Here is a 19,891-nt window from a genome sequence, read left to right as displayed (position 1 = left end):
GAAAAAGATGAAGTTAGAAGAGGTTTCTTAGAACCTCCTACTCATTTTCTAAAATAAGAATGTGAAAATAAATACTTAAAATTATCTTTAAAAAAGTATTTCTGCAACTTTTTTTTTTCATTTTTAAAGAATTATTGAAAACTTATCCTTTCAGTTTCTAAAAACCTGAATTTAGAAACAAAATATAAATCCAAACCCAAACAAACCCAACAATCCAGAAAATCCTGTCAAAGACCACAGGGGAATAGAGGCTGAAGGAAGGCCAGCCACGCCCAGGGAAGATAGGGAAAGAACACATATCTCAGCGATATGAGAAAAGCCTTCAAAAAGAAAGTTAAAATTCACATGGGTATCACAGAAATTACGCATGGATTGTTCTAAATTTTACTTGTATGAGAGGAATCTTGGGAGCAATGTTGAGAGCTGCTCAGTTCAGACCACTACTTTTATGCTCTAGTTATGATTTCTGTTCCACTGGGAAGTAGAACAAAATTGTTATTTCAGATAATGAAATGCTGTGGTTGAAGTATAATGGGCTGAACAATTTAGCATCTGTATGAATAAGCTGTGTAATGAGAGAGACTGCACTATCTGCAAGCCTGAGGACTGCACATGTTACAAGGCAGGCTGCTTTTTGGAGTGACCTAGAAATGATGGAAAAATGGGCTGACAGCAATGTCATGAATTTAGATAAAGGCAGATGAGCAGCCCAGCAATTAGGATGGAATAACTCTGTGCAAGAGAACGGGCTGGGAAACAAATGGAAAGAAGGCCTGTAGGAAGAGACTTGGGTGGCCTGGTGACACAGTGGAAGAGTCAGAGGCCAGGAAGACAAGTTTGAGTGTGAGAAATTTGAAGTAGTTCTGAGGAAAAATAGAAGGAAAAATTGAGGACCATCAAGTGCAGTGGGAGGCTGCTTAGAGAGAAGTGAAATTTGCATCCTTGGAGAGAGTCAGTACTCACCTGGAGATGACCTTGAGCATCCTGGCTCAGCTGGACCTGCTCTGAGTAGGGCTGGACCAGTGGACCTCCTTAAGGCCTTTCCAAGCTCTATGATTCCCTTGTATTTGTGACTATCATGAACTCTGTGCATATAATAATGCTTTGGACTTCATGGGTAACTACATTATAAACATTTTTTCTCTTAAAATGATGTTCAGTTGTTAACTGTTTTCCTATATTTTTAAAAAAGGCTTTGTTCAAAATGATTCATAGTAGTGACATCTGACTTGTAGGGAGCAATGAAAGCTAATTTAAATGGGTAAGGATGGTTCAGATGGTTAAGTATGCAATAGTTTCATGGGTTACGTGGGACTGTAAATTATCTGGTTAAAAACAGCATTTCTTTTTTCACTTTGATACAGCCAAAGTGCCAAATATGTGCAGGTTAGGTGCTACTAAAAGATATTAACCCGAGAAATCCCATTATTTCTTATCTGTCATTCTGTTTTTAATTTTTCACCCCAATAGGGACTAAGGTAAAGTGTTGTCATCCGTGATTTCATATCTCTCATGGAAATTCTATCAACTTAAGGGCAATTTTTTTTTCTAAATTAAATACTTTAGACATGAAGTTTATAATTGCTTTAATGGGGACTTTAGCTGCCAGGAAAATATTAAATGTTGTGTGAGTTCATTGCATCACAAAGTAATAACTAAAACATTTTTTTTCAGTGCTCTTATCAAAGGGGAAAACAAGTTTAGGATTTTTTTCAGTTAATATATATCTGCCCCTAAAAAGAAGCCTATGTAGGGCATCTGAATTGCGGCCCCTTAAAACTGATGTTGGCATGACTTTTTTCCTATCTAACTTTGGAGAAAGCTCAGGATGCATTTTAGTGGTTTCCTCTCCTTAGAAGGGAAAAAAAATAAAATCAAACCATAGGAAGCAGTCTAGACCTGCTCCCTCTCCAGTGATAATTATCTATCAAATAGTGCTAACCTGAGCAGATATTCTCAATTTCTGGTCAGCTGTTTCAGAGCCCAAGATGTGGTTGGATTTGTGGAGAGATGGTGGAGGAAGAAGACATATACTGATGAGTTTTCTTTTACTTGGATTTTATTCAAGCTGCCTGCAGTATTATTTATGGATGTTACAATTTCTTTATTAAATAATCCACCCCTGAAGTCAGACCATACATCTAAAATCAGTACAAATGCTTGGAAAGCTTACGGAAAGCAAAGAGCAGAAAGAAATAAGCGTTGTTTTGTAAACAGAATAAGCAATGGTGATTTTTTGTAATATTATTGTGCGATTGTCAGAAGTGAGTGAAAACATACGTAATGATGTAGATAAGTTTTGTGTTAATGGGTTAGAAGGTATGCTAAATCTCTGGAATTTTATTGTGGACTTCTGCCAGTGCTGCTTATTTTCACTCAAGGTTTCATATTAAACAAATAAACAAGCAAAAATGTTTTGTTTCTGAAGGTTTCTGAATTTCCTGTAATGTAAAATTCCTCTTAGAAGGAAGTGAGTTGACTGGTTTTGGTTTTGAACAGGCAGATTTCTTTAACAGTGTAACTGATAGCAAAGAATGAGAAGGCATTCAAACTTGACACAGTTGTTAGTACAAGATCTACTGATCTGCAGAGCTACATGAGCCCAGCCAAGAGGTTCTCCTGACCTACTTTTAGGTAACAAACTTGGCTATCGCTGACACTTGAGAATTGACAAACATTAGATAGCATAGTATCATAGGTAGCAACCCAAACTAAAACCTTTGAGACTTAATTACTTTTACTTTAAAATTGAGTTTTCCTTCAGTTGTTTGTGCCAGAAGATCTTTCTTTGCCAAATTGTGTAATCTATCGAGCAAGTTACGTAGTTTTTCAAGAATATGTCTGTATGTGTAACAGGATAAATGTGGATTCTGGATACATACAATCATAATTTTCTAATTATCTGTGTTTATTTGAGGTGCATATATACCTTTCACAACCTGTGTCCCTACTTTAGAATGTAAAAGGTTAGAAATCTCTAAATGCCTCTCAGTTCATTCTCCCACATGTGGAAGAAATTAGGAGTATCTAGTAGAGGTATTAAAAATGTTTGCTGTAGTACTCCTAATGATAGACTAGTTTAAGCTCTTAAACAAAAGCATTCACTTTACAAAAGACTAATAAATAGTTCTGGTTCAACGCAGTAATTTAAAGATTCCAACTTTAAATACTTGCCAAACTGGGAGATACTTTCCCCACTGATGATGTGTTTTGGGTACCTGCTTTGTTTGAGGGACCCTCATCTTCCCCTCTAACTTGTGCGATTTGTAATTCCCGCTGAAAGCTGGCTGAGGTTCTGGATTCATCCTTGTGCACTTCCAGTGAGATGATACTGCCCACCCCTGCCTGGGAAAAGAAATGTTGCCTTTTGCAGTGTGATTTGAGCTTTCAATCCAGGCATAATTAGGAACAGACGGCAAAGTAAGATGCTTTGTGTGTGCAGTGTGTGTGAAGCAGATTGCAGCAGTCCAAAGCTCTCCTGGCACAATTACTTGCAGCACCTGTTTTTTCCTTCTTGTATTCATCTGAGCTTCATTTCTTCAGCCTTCACATTTGCATTGGTGTGTGTTCTCTGATCTTAGTGTTCCTTACGCAGGTTGGACTTGCTCTGTTTTGTCCGTGACTCCTACCTTTGAGCTCTCTTTCAGTTATTCATTGAAAATAAATCCTGTTACTGTTTCACTTGCTTTGCTGGCTCTTCATTCCCCATCTGCTTGGGCCTTCTGCTTAACTTTTCCATTCCCATTGCTTTCAGCCACACCAGTTTGGCTTGCTTTCTGTGCTTACTGTCGTGCTCTTTCAGCAGCTCCAAGCAACTACTTGTTGTGCCTTAACTGTTCTTACTTTTCTTCTGGAAAAGCCTGCTACTTCTCTTGGCCACTGTGAGAGGCAGATAAACATAACTAAATTGGGTTGGTGTCCCCAGTAAGGCTAGTGACTTTGCAGTATTAAAGCTTGCTCCCTATGAGCAGTGGTTTTTCTATACTATAAGGAAGCCAGTTTTTCTCATGAATCTTGTAAACGAATCCTAAAGTTCAGTCTATGTAAATTACATTTCCTACTAGAAAAATAAGCTGTCTTTGGAAAATCTTGCATATTATAGCTTAGACATATGGTCTTATTTTGCGTGCCAGTACTGGTGAAAGAAATCTGTTTCTTTCAAGGATTGCTTTGCTATGCTGAGAGACTTAAAACTGATGCTTCTGTACAACAGCAGAAACTACTTTTGAGACCAACACTTCTGGGGAAGGAGAGTCTAACTAGTCCATCTTGAAACCAGTTATCCTGTTTTGGAAGGTTGCCACTCCCACTTCACACAGCAAGTAGTGTAACCTTTGCCAAAACAGTCAAGACCAGTGGTGAAATGAATGATTTGGTTTTGTTGTGAAGCTTGCCATTAAGATCTCAGTACATAGTCATCAGGAGTGATTGTGAATATCCGAAGGCTCCTATGCCTTCGTGTGTAATGGTCTGACTAGCATCTGGCAGTGTCACTACAGTATAAATAGCCAAGGTACAACAACCACGATGTATTTGGTCTACTTTTCCATTTAAAGTTCCTACCATAAGCTGTCTAAAACCCCCAAAGGCAGTTTGATTGACTAAAACTAAAGAGCAGATTTTAGTGCTCTTTGAAATACTGTTGGTTCCATTTGTTTTGCCATTTGAGTTCAGAAAAAAGGTATGTGTTCTGCTATATGAGCTTTTCAGCCATTTTATTGTGATCCTTTAATCTTCTAGAAAAAAAGCATGACACCTAGAAATGGAAATTTTTGTGTTAGTGTCAAAATCTGACTGTGCTGGGTTTTCTTGTTACTGTTTCTTTTCTTATCTCCCTATTTTTTTGTCCTTGGAGACAGTGCAAATCCTTGACATTCTCACATTGGAATTCCTGTAACAGTGTGCAGCAAATGTGTTTGAAGTGTATCTGCTTACTGTGAACCTGGAAATAAGATATACTCTCAAATATGTGTAGAAATAGTAAAACTAACAAAACCCCAGTGATGGCTATGGCTACATTGCCTGTGCTAGATGAACCAATATTTCTGTACTGTGGTTTTCTTCATCAGCTGGTCTTTTAACCAGCAGCTACCTGGTGAACACTAAAATTCATTAATTAAAACAGCAAAGAAATGTCTGCACTTCCCATGTGAAATAACCAGCACTCCCCCCTCCATTTGCATAACAATGCACAGAAAGTTCATGCGCCTCATAGGAAACTTCCACTTGGGTAATCAGGGCTGGAAGTGATGCTTGTTCAAGATCTGTGGATCCAGTGGTACATGGATTTCAGTTAGGTCTTTGTTGGAGAGGATTTTTTTCTTAATATAGCCCTTAGTATCTGTGGTCTTTTGCGTATTTCCATTTTCTGTAACAAGAATATGCTATTTGAACTTCAGGAACTAAGTTTAGTGTGTTTAGTGTGCTGGTTTGTAATGTGGAAGTTAATAAACAAATAGAAAACAAATGCCTTTCTGAATTGGTTTTGTTAGTGGATTTTTTTTGTTCAATTTTGCATGAAAGGGGCTTAATATTGGTGTTACTGGTCTGGTTGACACATAAGCATTATGACACAGACAGAGTTACTTTGTTGTTCACTGGTTATAAAATTGGTGAAAATTGATGATCCTTCATCTTTCTTAACCTGAGTGCATCTCTCATTGTTGCCTAAAATATGTTGCAAATCGCTTTCTTAAGCTTAATGACCCCAGATAAGACTTAAAAAAATACTGTTGGAAGTATTTCCTTAGATCTGTCATTTTACTTTACTCTGCCTTCACTGCATAAATGATTTTTTGGTTTGTTTTTTTTTTTATGAAATGCCTTAGCTATTAGTCTGAAAATACTGTGTTTTGCCATTTTGTCTCAAAACTTCTTCCTCCTCTGTGTTCCTGGTTGCTCCATATTGTCTTGTGTAGATGCTGTGTTTATAGGTCTGCTAACTCAGTGTTTCCAGAACAAGCTTACACCAAGGACAGTGGCTACAGCTCACTCCAGGTTAATTAGGTTTAAACAAGGTACTCTTATTTTATACAAGTGATGAGTCTGGCATCAAAGTTTATTTTAGGAAAGGGAGCAGTTATTCTGCTATGTAGCTAGAAATAGCTTATAATGGGTCTGCATAGTTAGATTATAGGAAATGTGAAAAGTTAGAATAGAGGAGCAATATTTCCTTCAGATTCCAATAGACTTGTGTTTAAGGTTTGCTGTCAGGTTACATTTTTCAACATCAAAATAGAAAAATGCTTTTTAACATAGGGGTTTGGTTCTTGGTTTGTTTTTTCTTGTTTAGCTTTGGAGGTTTTTAGTGGATTTTTTTCTGTCTAGTTTTACTTTTCATGTTGTTCTAGACTCTAATTTCTGTGTGTGGCACTGTTAGATAAAAGGGCAACTAATCCCTGGTTTGCTTTGAAAACGGTAGCAAGTTGAAATGCATTGGGTCTCCTGGGAGGGGATTCTTGCCATTTTTTCACCTTTGCGAATTTTCTTTCAGGTAGAGCTCTTGCGTGCCTGATAGCAAATGCAGATGGTTTTATATTGGCTGTTTTCCTTAACTACCACTCAGATTTTATTTCCATAATGCTCACTTTCCTTCAGTCTACTGTTTGCTTTGATGAGTCAAGTTCTTTTGGAGAGCAGTCAAATAAAAAGAAAAGTGATATGCCCTATTTTATCACAGCTTTTTCTGTGATTTTTTTTTTCAGTCTAATCTTTTCTATGCAAGCAGAGACTATTGATATGCAGGTTGTATCTCGGCAAAAGCAGAGCTGTATGAATGCAGCTGGTGCAGCAGTTTTAAATGGAATTGTTCTGCCGTTAGTAGATATCTTGCTTCAATCAACTAACTTTTTGCATGGTCTGGAAGGCTTTGCATGACTTTGCTGTCTCTGTAGAACTGGTTAAGTAACAATTTTAGGTTACAAACAGAGCTCACATTAAAGTTTTAGACTAGTTGTGTCTTTTTTTCCCTGTTGAGTTTTAAAGAGTTTGCCTTCCTAGTCAATCTGGCCCTCCTCCTGTCTTAATCTAAAGGAATAGAACCAAACAAAATTTTAGCAAAATTCAGGTAAGATTGCAATTTTCAGGAAGGTGTATGATGTGTGACAATGTGTGCTCTTCTATCCCATAGCTGCTGTTTCAGGTGCTGTAATAGTCCCAGCCTGTGATTGTACTAATGACTGTGGCTATTGATGGCTAGATGGCGTGTTTAAGAATTCAAAATGGAAAAATAATAATGAGCTTACTCAAGGTCTTAAGTTGGGAATTTTTTTTCTTTTGTTTTGTCATTTTGTTCATGATAACATGAATCCTCAGTGACTTTTTAGCAAGAAGGACAGTATTTGCAAGAGAATATTGCAAATAGGATGCCTGTGGTTACAGCAGAAGTTGAATGACTGTTTATCTGTTCGATATCAATTAAGGCTGTGCTTATAGATCAGGTACATTCAGAGTGTAAATTTTTCATGTGGCTTTATATTTGGTTTAATAGTACTACCAAGTTCTGGGAAAAAAGCCAAGATTGTGTGTAACAAGCTCCCAAACAAATAGTTTGGGTAGGCTTTTTTCCTGTGTACATGTACTACCACCCCTTAGACTGAGATAATTAAAGGAAAGTAAGTTTCCATCTGTGGAATGGGAAATGCTTGATAGGTATGCAATATATGCAATAAATGTATGTGACAGAAAGGCTTACAGATCACATTACCAGGTTGTGGTAATAGAAATAGTGTAATTATAGGATTACCTATGACAATGGAAAGTATTAATCTCATTTATTTTGACTGAAGTAGTTCATTATAATCCTAAAAAAGAGAAAAGGGCACCACCTAGGGTCCCACTCAGATTGTCCTCAGTATGTGGAGGGTGCCCAGAGGACTAATTTTGAGTAGACATATCACTTTAGGCACAGTATTACAGTTCACTACCCATGAGTGACCTGATAATCTGTGTGCCTGGTGTTGTTCAACAGGACAGTGCCGTCGGCTCTCAGGTCACATCTCTGTAGTTCACCAGGCTGGCCGATGCCCCTGTCAGCACTTGGGACAGCAGGGAGAATGTGCACCATTGTAGGAGTAGAAGCAAAGACCACAGAATTGAGATTGTTATCTGCTCTACACAGCTCTGTGTTACAGTATTTAAAATATTTACTTTTGTTAATTGTTTATCATGCCAGTGAAATGAAATTAGTTGCTTAGTCCTGTCAGAAGCCCAGAATACAGTAGTTGGTAATCTGTTTAGTCTCTGAGAGGCAACAATAAAATCTGTTAAGCATATCAGGTTTATCAAATCCCCTTCAGGATTTCAGGGCTTACTAACCTGTATTTGGTTAAGTACTTATTTCAGACAGATGGAACTTTTGGCAGTTACTGAAATTCCTCTCCTACTTACATGGAAATCATGCCTGACTCTCAAATAACACCTGATTTTGCAAATGTAAATATTGTATATTGGAGACTGCATGCCTGGCGACTGTACTTTATTTGTGAAATTATATAGTTATAGAGGTATTTTTTGGCATTTTGTTTGGAATAATTCTGGTTAACAATATATTTTTATGTCAGCTGTCATTTTGTGTCATTATTTTCATCTAAATTCCCTTCATTAGTAGGGATTCCATGTCAGTTATTCCACTGATAGCACTGCAAGCATCCTTTGATTGGAGTTACATATTACAGATATAAGGAACGACTCATAGCATCTACTATGCAAGTAAATTATTATTTTAAGTAGAATTTCAGATGTGGTCTAGTAAAACCACTTTCTTTTTGTTTTTACATCTTTATTTTTAAAAAACAACTATTGTTGAAACTGTAATTTATTATGCTATTATTATATAAATTCAGTATCTAAAAATAAATCTGCACATTGATACATCTTTAGAAGTCAAACAGTATTGACAAAGGTGGTAATTAACAAAATTATTTTTGTTACTGTGCTTCATCCAGGGAGCTAGAGCTCTGAAGTGGTCTACAAGCAGTGTTTTTAATCTATAGCATAGGTAAGCTATATTGAAAATTAAAATCAGTCATAGGAATACACTCAACAAGTTTGTAAGTGATGTGGTAAACTGCTCTTGTCGCTGGTTCCCATAGGTAGAGCTTTTCCTAGTAGTAATCTTTGAGGGTCAGTACATCCCAAAGGAGTTTTAAAAGTATCAAAATGGCTTAGAAGTATCCAGGGACAAAAGAAAAAAAAAAAAGCCCAACAAAACAATGCAACAAACCCCAAAATAAGAATATTTGTTCAGCTTCTCTGGCTCTATAGTTTAAACTGTGTTTTAGGCAGCTGTTCGGTCTTTTCTGCTAGGGGCAACCAAGAGAGCCAAGACAGGTCTCTCTCCACAAGTGGGATATCTCTGCTGGGGAATTGAGTCAGGAGACACAGGGACCACAGCTGATAATAAGCCTATTATTAATTCAGCTGCTCTTAGAAACAGAATCAGGGTGTTGCTGTTAATGAAGGATAACCACATCCATTGATCCAGCTCCCGATTTGCTGATGCCTATGTTTGCTGTAGCTCCCAGGTGGGAGTGGCCATAGGGAGACATCCACATTTTGAGAGAGCCAGCTCTGATTTGAAAGTGCACAAATGCAGCTCTAGCAATTTTTCTAGTTGCTTTGGGATTAAGTATCCCAAACAGTATGAATAATTCAGAGTAATAAGGTTTTTCAGCGGGACATGTGGACTGAAAAGGATGGTAGAGGCTTGATGTAGCAGCTACGTATAGGCAATTAGGGCCCCCTGAGGTGCAGAGGAGTGTTGTACCTGGCTGTTGCCTGGTGCTGTGGTAGCCTGCTATGCAATGGATTTATAGTTGAGACTATTGGCATAATGAGCAATGTTGCTTGTTCCAATACCTTTGAGCTTTCCGGTTCTCAGTAAGTGCTTATGTGTGCGAATCTGAATTTGGTCTGTAGTCAATATAGTTATTGGAGCAATTTGGATTAGTGACTGCAAGGTACCTATTCTGGAGTGAGCTTTAACTTCATCCTTTTAATTATCATTGATGGATAGGTGCCTATATTGCATATGAATAACTACATTTAGAATTTTAACTAGACCCAAGCCGTCATCCTACATTAAAGCACAGCATGCAATATATTTTTATACATTATCATCTTGGTGACTTCTTTTACTGTTTATTTGTTACTGTCTGCTGTTTGTGTAATACAGTCTTCTCAAAATTAGGATGAGGGGAAATTATACAATGCAAAAAGATTTTACTCTGTATGTGTGTAATAAAACAGATATATAGAAATAGTTTCTTAAAACTGGTTTGCTTGCTTACATTCAGATAATTGTTTACCTTAGCTTAAAGGATTGTACTGAGAATGCTGTGATGTGTCATTTATACTGTGCTGGTCTGAATCATGCTTGTGTGGAATCACCGTATCAGCTCACAGCATGGCTGCCAAGCTGCCCACACATTCCCATGATGAATTTGCCAAGAGATGTCTGATCTCCTTCTGGCCATCTGCATTTGTTTTGAGTCATAAGTCCATGGGTGTGTGTATTAGCTACTGTATTTATCTGGGCTTTACTTGTTGGAAGCTGGTTTTGACTTTTGTTTCAGTTTCCCCTGTTGACTTGACTTTTTATATTTGCTTTTGAAAATCCTATGGACTTAGAATTGAGGTATGAGTAGGCTTCAGGTCACTTGATGTTTCTGGGAAAAAAAATTGTGTGTTCAACACACTGCAGCAGATATACCACAACTCTAGAAAAACAGCTTTGAAATATAAATGCCAAATGTCGCAATATAGTTTTTAAACTCAGAGTACTTGTTAAAAAGCTGTGTTTAAAGAAAAGTGCATAAAACCTGTGCCTTTTGGCATTTTAGAGCTGAAATTAAGACAGTTTCTTCTTTTCTTGTATGTTCAGAGCTGTGCCCATCAGCTGTTGTATTTTTTTTTTTTTAATTTACCTCCAGCATACCTCACAGTCTGACAGGTCCTGATGGATGCCTATCCATGAGGCTTATCAAAAGAAGCACAAGTTCTGTATCTCAGTTGGGTTCTGCTGTTTACACTTCACCAGTCCTCCTTCTCTTGCTTTTCTCATTGCTCATCTTAACTAGGGTAGATGCCTGTCTGTGTCTGGCTTTTGAAACTCCAGTGAAGGCATTTCATTAGCAAGATTCATTGCTAATTCAGGGATTTCAGCCGTAGGCCAAGACCTGTACAAGATCTGTATGTTAGGTACTGTAGAAAGGCAAGAAAACCACCTTATCTCTGCCAGAGAGTCTAATGGACTATTATTCGCTAGTCAGTATACTGATTTTTAAACTTTAGTTTGAGATGCATAATCCAGAACTAACCAATATGCCTCATGAAATTCCTGACAGAGAACCTGAGCATAGTTTTGGGGAAAAATAACATTTTTGATAGATAGCAGATCTGTCACACAGTGACTTTTCTACTTGCGGTCTAATAATACTTTAAATAAAGTGTACATTATAAATGGTTATCTATGTCCTTTGGTTCTGAAAGCAAAACTGTGGTCTATATGTGTTGCCAGATGATTGCAGCAGAAAATTTGTATTTTCATAGTCAGTTTTGATTTCTTTACTCTATGCTATTCATCTTTGAACTGTGATAACTTTCTGCTGTTGAGCATATTTTTCTTGTTATTAATTTGTATTTGTCCTCTTTCTCCCTAGCCTTCCTAAACAGCATTTGAAAGGATTTTTTATTCTCCAAAATTTTAGTAATCCAGATTTTATTTTTTTTAAAAATTGAAACTAGATTCAGCTATTAAAGCCTTCTTTTGTATGTAGACTTTACAGCAAATATTCTTAAGAAGAAACATGAACCTCTAAGTTAATGCAAATTGACATTTTGCAGAAATATTTTTTTCTTCAGGTCCAAAAGAAACCACCTTAAGAAAAAACTGTGTGTTAATTTGCACCATTAAAAAAAAAAAAATCAGTCTCTTTTCTTGCCTACTGGGGTACTTCCTGTGACTGGTGTGATCTAAAGCACTGGCTGCAGAGGAGATACTTGCCCAAATAGCTGCACTAGCTGCCTCTGCTTGTAATATTTTTTTGGCGGTCATGACAAATATGGGTAGAGAAAACAGAAGAAACATCTTTAGCCATATGTACTGCTCCAACACCAATTGCTTGCCGTGAACCACATTTGTTTTCAGCAAAATGTGTTCATTATGGAGTGTTGTGCTCAGATTAGTTTAATCTAAGTATTTCCTGGTGTATTCTGCCTTGACATGAGTGTTGGACATGGAGTATTAGAAGTATTTATCTGATTTCTCTGAAGTCATGTTTGGAGAATAAAAATGAAAAATGGAGAGGAAATGCTTGTAAAACTTTCTTTTTGCCTGTTCATAAGGTGACTTTTTAAAAAACCACAAATTATATAAAATATCTCAAAGGGATTTGCAGATCATTAAACTCTTAAATGTAGCTTAAAATGCTTGAAAACCCATATGTTCTGTATTTTTATAGAGGTTTTATAAAAATTTTTGAATGTGTGAAATTTTGCAGACTTGTGTTTTTAGTTGGTTTGTTTGTGTTTTTTTTTTAATATTCTGATCCTAAATGTTTATGACACTAGGTGTCTGAAACTGTTTTTATGTAGCTCATACATAGCAGGACTATGCATACATTTTTTTGCTTCCTCAGCCAAAGAAGTTTTTCTTAAAAGAAACTAATTTTGACTTGGATTCCTCCATAACAGTACTAGCTAGTATGAAAACCCAAAATTGCTGAAGAATAAAGCTTGACCAGCAAAAGAATTGCCTGCAAACAGTCATGCATACCAAAGATCATGGTATCCTAAGGACTGCATCTAGTTCTGCAGTTGAGACTTGTACGTGAAGTGGTGTGAGCAGCGTGGGATGATGTGTGACTGGCAAGTAGAAGTGATGCCACTGATTCTTCATTTGGGATGTTTTGGGGAAAAAACTCTTCCCTAATAATTGGAGAATGTTTTTAGTCTTTCAGCCAAAAGCATTCATCTTGTTTGCATGTCCTTTTTTTGTTCGTTTGTTTTTAAGAATGGAATTTTTAAGAATGGAATTGTGGGGTTCTGTAGTCCATTTGTTCAAAAAAAATATTCCGATCTTGGGCAGACAAGTATTGCAGGCAGCTGTGGAGTTTTCTCAGAGCTTTGTCTGGCAGAGTGCTCCCTGGCCTCTGCTCAAGGATACCAGCTGCTGCAGTGGGAGCCTCCAAGGAGTGGCGAGGTGCCACCTCTCCTCTTTCGGGCCATGGCAGCAGATGTTGAGCATATCTCAGTCCCTCAGACTTGTGTGCTTTTTTTGCACAATATTGTTGAAATGTGTTCACTGCGCTTTTATGATTTAGATATACAGAATGAGTTTTTTAACAGAGAGGTTTTTTACTTTTTGATGGACTCTGAGACAGTGATGAACCTGCTTGTCTGTCCCCAAAATACTCTAGAGACTGTAATTTTCCTGTAGCAGTATGTTAGACCTGCAATTCAGAGATTATGGTACTTCTATATATGCATCCTTGCTATACCTTTTCACCTTCCTCCTCATTTCTTCCTTCCCCCTTCATGGATATGGAGGCTCAAATATACATGTGAGTATTTAAGCCCGAGTACTGCTGGTGGTGGTTGTCCTCTTGTGGAAACCCAGGGCACCGGGAATATTTGTCTGGTCTGGGGTGCCCTGCCCCCCAGGGAAGCACTGACTTTGACCCTCATTCATGGAGAAAGTTTCCTAGACTTCAAGATAGACTAGAATCCACAAAAGTGTGAAATAGATTATAGAGAGTAGTGTAGGTGTATCACTTGGTGAGAAATTTAGGTTTTGGGATTTTTAGTATGTTGTGTATGGAAGCAAACTTGACGGCACAGGGTGTCATCCTAGGTTTGTTCTTCATGCTTCTTCTTCCTTCTTCTTCATGGGTTTGGGTGGCATTTTGTAATTGGGCAGAAAAGTCCTCATTGTGGGCTCTTTGGGATCAGTTTTTGGGTTAGAAGGAAAAATAATCTAGGTGTTAATTCTTAATTGGATAGTCTTAAAAGACCTTGTAACAAGAGATTGTTAGCCGTTTTGTGCCTTCTAATGAAAAGCTGCCAAACTCACAGTAGTGAGGCTGTTTTACTGGTAAGAAATAATAAACACTTGAGTCTGAACATGAACTGCCATCTGAAGCGCCTTCAATCCAGACACAGAGAAACCGACAACTGGTACTGCCACATCTCCTGAACCCCTGAAGTCTTACGAGCCTTGATTTTTCTCTTTCAGAGACTGATGAAAGAGTCACTGAGACAGAGAACCTTGGATGTGGGCGTAGTTTCCTCTTCTAAGGCAGCCTCCTTCTATGTGCTCTTAGACTAACACTTCTGTGGCACACCTGCAGGGAGGCCAACAGGAGGAGATGAGCTATTATTTTAAATGAGTTGGAGTTTTTAAAAATGAAAGTTTTGATCTACTAGAACAAAATATCTTGGTCTTGGGAGAAATTGGGGAAGGAATCCTCCAATGACTACTGGCTGCCCTTTAGTAATGCTGAATCTCATTAGTGCATGGACAGGATGCACATATTGCTTTAGTACGCTCTCTTTTTCTAGAGAGGTTTATATAAACCTAGCAATTGTATGAGCTTCAGGTATTCTACCTGAAGAAAAACCGTGTCAGGGCATTCTAGTTTGTATTAAGAGAGGAAACTTGTCTCTGTTCACTGTGAACAGAGTGAGATGGCTCTTGAAGTATTTTGAATATGCTTGCTGTCTTTTCAAGCATTGCTTGAAAATTCAATTGCAAGCCAGTGCAAAAAGCTATCTGATAGAAGATGATGCTGTGCTGTTCATTCTGTTTTGCACTTTTTCAGTACTGCAGCTGAAGAAGGGTGTTGATGTATGTGTAACTGCACTACACCAACATTGTAGATGAGGGGCTTTGGGGGATTAGAGATAGTGAGCAGAGGACAGACAGTTAAGAATGGAGTTGTTAAACCTATAGACATTAAATAATGAAAGAGTACTGAATGATGAGCAGTAATAGAAATTACTGCTACAGTTGCAAAATGTCACAACATTACAAATGGAGAGACAAATTCAAAATTAAATGTATTTGCAATGAGTTAAATTTCTTGAAAACTCATAGAGCTTTCTGTGTACAACTGAGAATCTGAATGGGTATTTATATGTAAAGAGCAATAAAGTAAATTAACCAAAGTTTTGACCTTTGAGAAAGGAAGGTAATGAAGTGGCTGAAGAATAACTTAGTTTTGCCAAAAGCAAACCAAAGCATATAATGAAACAAATGAAATGCAGCTCTTGAAGAATTGCAAACTCTTAAGTGGGAAGGTTGATAACAACTATACTTTTCATCTCTGTGATGTATATGAAGCATAAAGCAGTGAAAAAATCAAAACCGATTTGGCAGAGGTTAATATTTACTGTTGTGGTCTCTTGCCCTTATGCTGCTTTTAGATTGTCATACTGTTGTTCTTCTTTAAAAATTTATCTGTAATACAAGCTACAGATTAAAAATATCCACATAGTTTATAATAGTTTGGATGCTAGATGACAGAAGTCTGTCCCATCCAGGTGTGCACAAAATATGTCTCTCTGGGAGGGAAAGGAGTGTGTAAACCAAGCTGGACCTCGAGCCCTCTCTGCTGGATGGCTGGGAAACAACACTTCAAACATGAAAAAACAAGAATTTTTATGTAGAAAAGAAAATCTGAGGCTAGTGCAAGAAATCTAGACACAAGCCATAAATCCTACATAGTTGAAGTCTTCTCTGTTATAAGCAGATGGAATAGTATACACTTATGTCATAAAATGGCCTTCTCATTAAATTATCAGGTGATGTATTTTAATGCTAAGTCTTTTCTTCTGAGTAAATATGGTATCTGAGGGGGAAAGAAAAGAATTAACATTTCATCTTAGAAATTTGAAGAATTCATAATCTCTATGCCAAAGAGGAATATTCAAGTAAAGGATTTTCTAACCATATAAATTCTAGGGGTGTAGGTGGGTGCTATGTTTTTGTAGTAGAAAGAAATTAACACTTATTATAAAGCTGTAGCAATACATGGAGAATAGACTATTCCAAGATGAAGTACTTTTTAAAAAAGGCATTTGGCAAGATGTAATGCATGTGTTTATTTTAAAATAAAATATATTTTCCAGTAAGAGGGGAAACCCTAGTATAGTAATTAAAGTCCATATTTTATTCCTAATATAAAGCCAAACACAGACATTCAGAAATTTTTTTCATTCCATTTGAATAATGGAAACAGGGGAAAGGAGAATTGCAGAGAATAACTGGATTGTCGCTTTACTACTGGCACTAGAAGATCCATTAAAACTATGCAGCTCCCTGAAGTCCAGTCACTTGGAACTGATTCTGAAGTGTGCATGAGCACACGTGGCTTTTTTAAGCCCAAAAAAGTCTTGTGGAGATAAGAGGGATCAACACTGAATAAACTTGTGACAAATGTTGACTCTTCCTTCTTCCACGATTTTTCAAGATGGGATAGCAGCTGAAGACATTCATGACCTATCTGGTCACAGAAAGTTCATTAGGGGAAAAAATGCAGCCTTTGTGTACACATTTGGAAATGAAAATCTTGCATATGTGGAGACCTACAGCAAATAAGTTACTGATCTTTATTAAACTTGGTTTCCCTTTGTTTCCTGTCTAGGGAAGGCAAAACACATTTAGAAAATATTTGATATTTTTTAAAGTGTTCATTATAGGATATTTCTTTTTCTTGAGTCTTTATTTCACTTAAGGTAACAACTTGATTAATGTCATTATAGAGCAGATAGTGTGGTGGGATTGCTTTAGGGCTTTTTTCCTACTTTTTTCAAGTCAAAGTGACATAACCACTTCAAAATTTAGATTAAAAATGGTGTAAAAAATGTAGCCTAGTAAGATACAGGAAGATTTTGTAATATATTTTTGTTTTATAAAAATAAACACTATGAGGTGACTGTTTGAGAAAAAAAACAACACAAACAGAAACAAAAATAACCTGTCTAGTTAACCAAACTAACTGGCTGTGGTTACATCAGCAGAGTAAAGCTTCAGCAGCCAGAGTGCTTGATGCTGGTGTGCTAAACCCACTGTCATGTTTCTGTTGTAAGGGCACCACCTTTCTTACAGTAGCTTGGGTAATTTCTGAAGGTGTTTCAGATAGACAGACCTCATTAAAAGCAGAAAATGAGGGGAGTGACTATATGGCTGCTTTCTTCATTTGTAACTTAGCAGTTTTGCAGGTGCTACTCTTGTGGTGTCAGGAGATTTCTGTGCTGAGATAGGGTTATTGTATCTGTACAGGTCTTCTTATGTCTCAATAAAAGCTTTCTCCCAAAATAATTGCACAATTCTAAATTCTGTTTAATTTTAAATAGATTTTATTATGCTGGGCTATTATTTGCTGCAGAAGTTTTCGTAAATTATTTATCTCTTGTGTACATCTATACATGGGTTTTATTTTTATTTTTGTTTTTTCAGGGCATGGCTTTTACCTTGGAGGAGAGGCAACAATTGAATATTCATGGATTATTGCCCCCTTGCTTTCTTGGTCAAGATGCTCAGGTTTATACAATTCTTAAGAATTTTGAAAGGCTGACCTGTGACCTAGACAGGTAAAGTATGGCTATGAAACTTTATCCTACTTATAAGTCACTTTCATAAAAAAAAATAACTTTCACATTCAAAAAAAAAATCAACTCCTACTTTAGAATTCTAATCTTCCAGAGATGTTCACATGAATTTTCTTTGATAACCAAGTGATACTGGTCATTATCACCAAGTGATCACTGGAAGCAAATGAACTCATGTGGAACTAAAAGTCATAATGACTTTACATGCATATAGATACATATGCTTTAAAAAAATAGTCCATTTGTAAAATGTTATAAATGTAAAATGTTATAAAACTAATATGTGACATAGTATTGCTGTGCTTGGGTATTTTTAAGGAAAAAATCTAGAAAGGGCTTTAAATATTTCTGAATGCAACAATTTTTTCCTAAAAAAATTGTATTTCACAGGCTCTAGAACAAAACACTGTTTCTTCATTTTTTCTCCCTGTGCCTTGCTCTTCTCTGTCGTGGGATGTCTATCAGTATGTGATATGTGGCCTCTAGGTACCCATCTGTTGGTGACAAGGCTTTTTTATAATTTAAAGTTGCCACAACCTTTGTTTTTTATGGAGTCAGGATAGGATGAGGACAGCCTTTCTTGCAAGTGAAGAGCTTGCAATTGTGGTGTCTGTTGTAGGTAAACTATTCTCCAGTGCTCTCAGGAAGGCCATTATCAGTTATTATCAGAGTAGTAGCTTCCCAGGCTGGAATATTTATGAGTTCCTGCATATAGAAAAGTGTAAAATTTCCTGAAGACCCCTGATTCAACATTGATGTTACCATAGGAGAAAACTTCCTCTGTCCTTCTGTCCCCATCTCCTCAACTCGGCATTGAGGTGGTCCCTTCAGATGCAGCTCGTTGTTTCATGTTTCAGGACATTTAAAGCAGTTCCAGCTGCTTGTTTCAGCTTGAATTGCTGGCATTTCTCTTCACCTATAGCTTGAACACCATAAGAAAAGACGTCTTACCCCATTGTTACATGTATTTTTTAACTAGGAAAAAATTTTGCTCCTACTTCAGGTCATAGCAGAAAAACATTCCTGCTTCTCAAAACATCACAGATGGAATGTCACAGGTCTAGCTATTCAGCATAGCAGTATTTTCATATCTTAATTCTTTATTTTTCTAGCAAAAAATTCTGGATATTTAAGTGGCTTTTTGCCAAAATGAAAAATTTCTTCAGGAGAGGAAGACAGAATTAATCTATCCATTTTAAATGGCAGAGTATTGAAACTTTGAATGACATGCTTTTTGAACTGCAGTAAAACACTGTATGCTGAAGTTTTGATTGCTGTGGGAATAATGAAACAAAAATAACTGTCTCCAAGTATTGTGGCAATACTTTGCAGCTATCTTTATTATGTCAAAAAATAAGGAAAGATAAACCAGTCTGTCTTGGGGGTGGGGAAGTATTTTTCCAAAGTGTAACTAATCCATGTGTGATAGACAAAAAATAATACAAAAGTATAAAGAAATATAACGTGGTTACAAATAAATGTAACCACAAACACTTGCTTCAGAGAATATTATTCCAAGACTGCCCCTGTTAACATTAAGATCTGTAAATACTTAATTAAACAAAAACTTGGTGTCATTCTTTCCCACCTATGAGTCTTCTTTGGCGTTTTCTCTTTTCCAGCTACATAGTTGGGTCAGGAAGAAATTTGTTTCCTGCTCCTGTGACCAGACATCTGTAAAACAGAAGCGCTAACATTAAATTATTCCATCCATGTGTCTTGAGCATTAGACTGTAGCTTGCCATTTTATACTATAAAGCCAGTTTTTACTATAATGCCTGCTTTAGTATAAAGGTTATATTGTACTGTGCAGCTTTGCAGTACAAATTTATTCTTGTTAATTCAGTTTTAGTGATGTAGTTCAACTGAGAAAACTAGCAAGTCTTCCCTTTACAGAAATAGCTTGAAACTATGACAAGTTAGGCTTTTTTCTCACTAATGTGTCCACTAGTCAGAATACTTCAAGTAAGATTTTAGCAATTAACATATTAAAAAAGTGAATAGCTGTGTTTATTTTTCAGTTTTTTTTCTGTGACGTGTGTCTGTGCTATTTTCTCAGCTGTAATTTTTGGTCCAGATATTTGAATCGTCTCCTTCCCCTTACAGTATGAATAAACGTTGTGGCCTCATATGTAATGTTGGAGAAGCTGTGGGATCTCCATCCATGGGAGATATTCCAAACCCGACTGAACGTGATCCTGGGCAAGCTGCTCTAGCTGACTGTGCTTTGAGCAGGGGATCAGATGAGGCAATCTCTCTTCCAACCTGAGCTAGTGTATGC

At 37.0% G+C, this 19,891-nt stretch overlaps 1 protein-coding gene across 1 annotated transcript in view; it reads left to right on the top strand.

Annotated features, from left to right (window-relative positions):
* Positions 1-19,891, top strand: part of ME1 (malic enzyme 1) — a 154,805-nt gene that overhangs the window by 22,291 nt on the left and 112,623 nt on the right. Inside the window, exon 2 of the mRNA XM_038132126.1 lies at positions 17,459-17,592. Coding sequence (XP_037988054.1) covers positions 17,459-17,592 — 134 coding nt within the window. The remainder of the gene's footprint in view (positions 1-17,458; positions 17,593-19,891) is intronic.

This window comes from Motacilla alba, chromosome 3 (genome assembly GCF_015832195.1).
Source record: "Motacilla alba alba isolate MOTALB_02 chromosome 3, Motacilla_alba_V1.0_pri, whole genome shotgun sequence".
In the NCBI taxonomy this organism is placed as follows: domain Eukaryota; kingdom Metazoa; phylum Chordata; class Aves; order Passeriformes; family Motacillidae; genus Motacilla; species Motacilla alba.
Note: the sequence above shows the minus strand (reverse complement) of the source record. Positions and strands in the feature narration are given on the sequence as shown.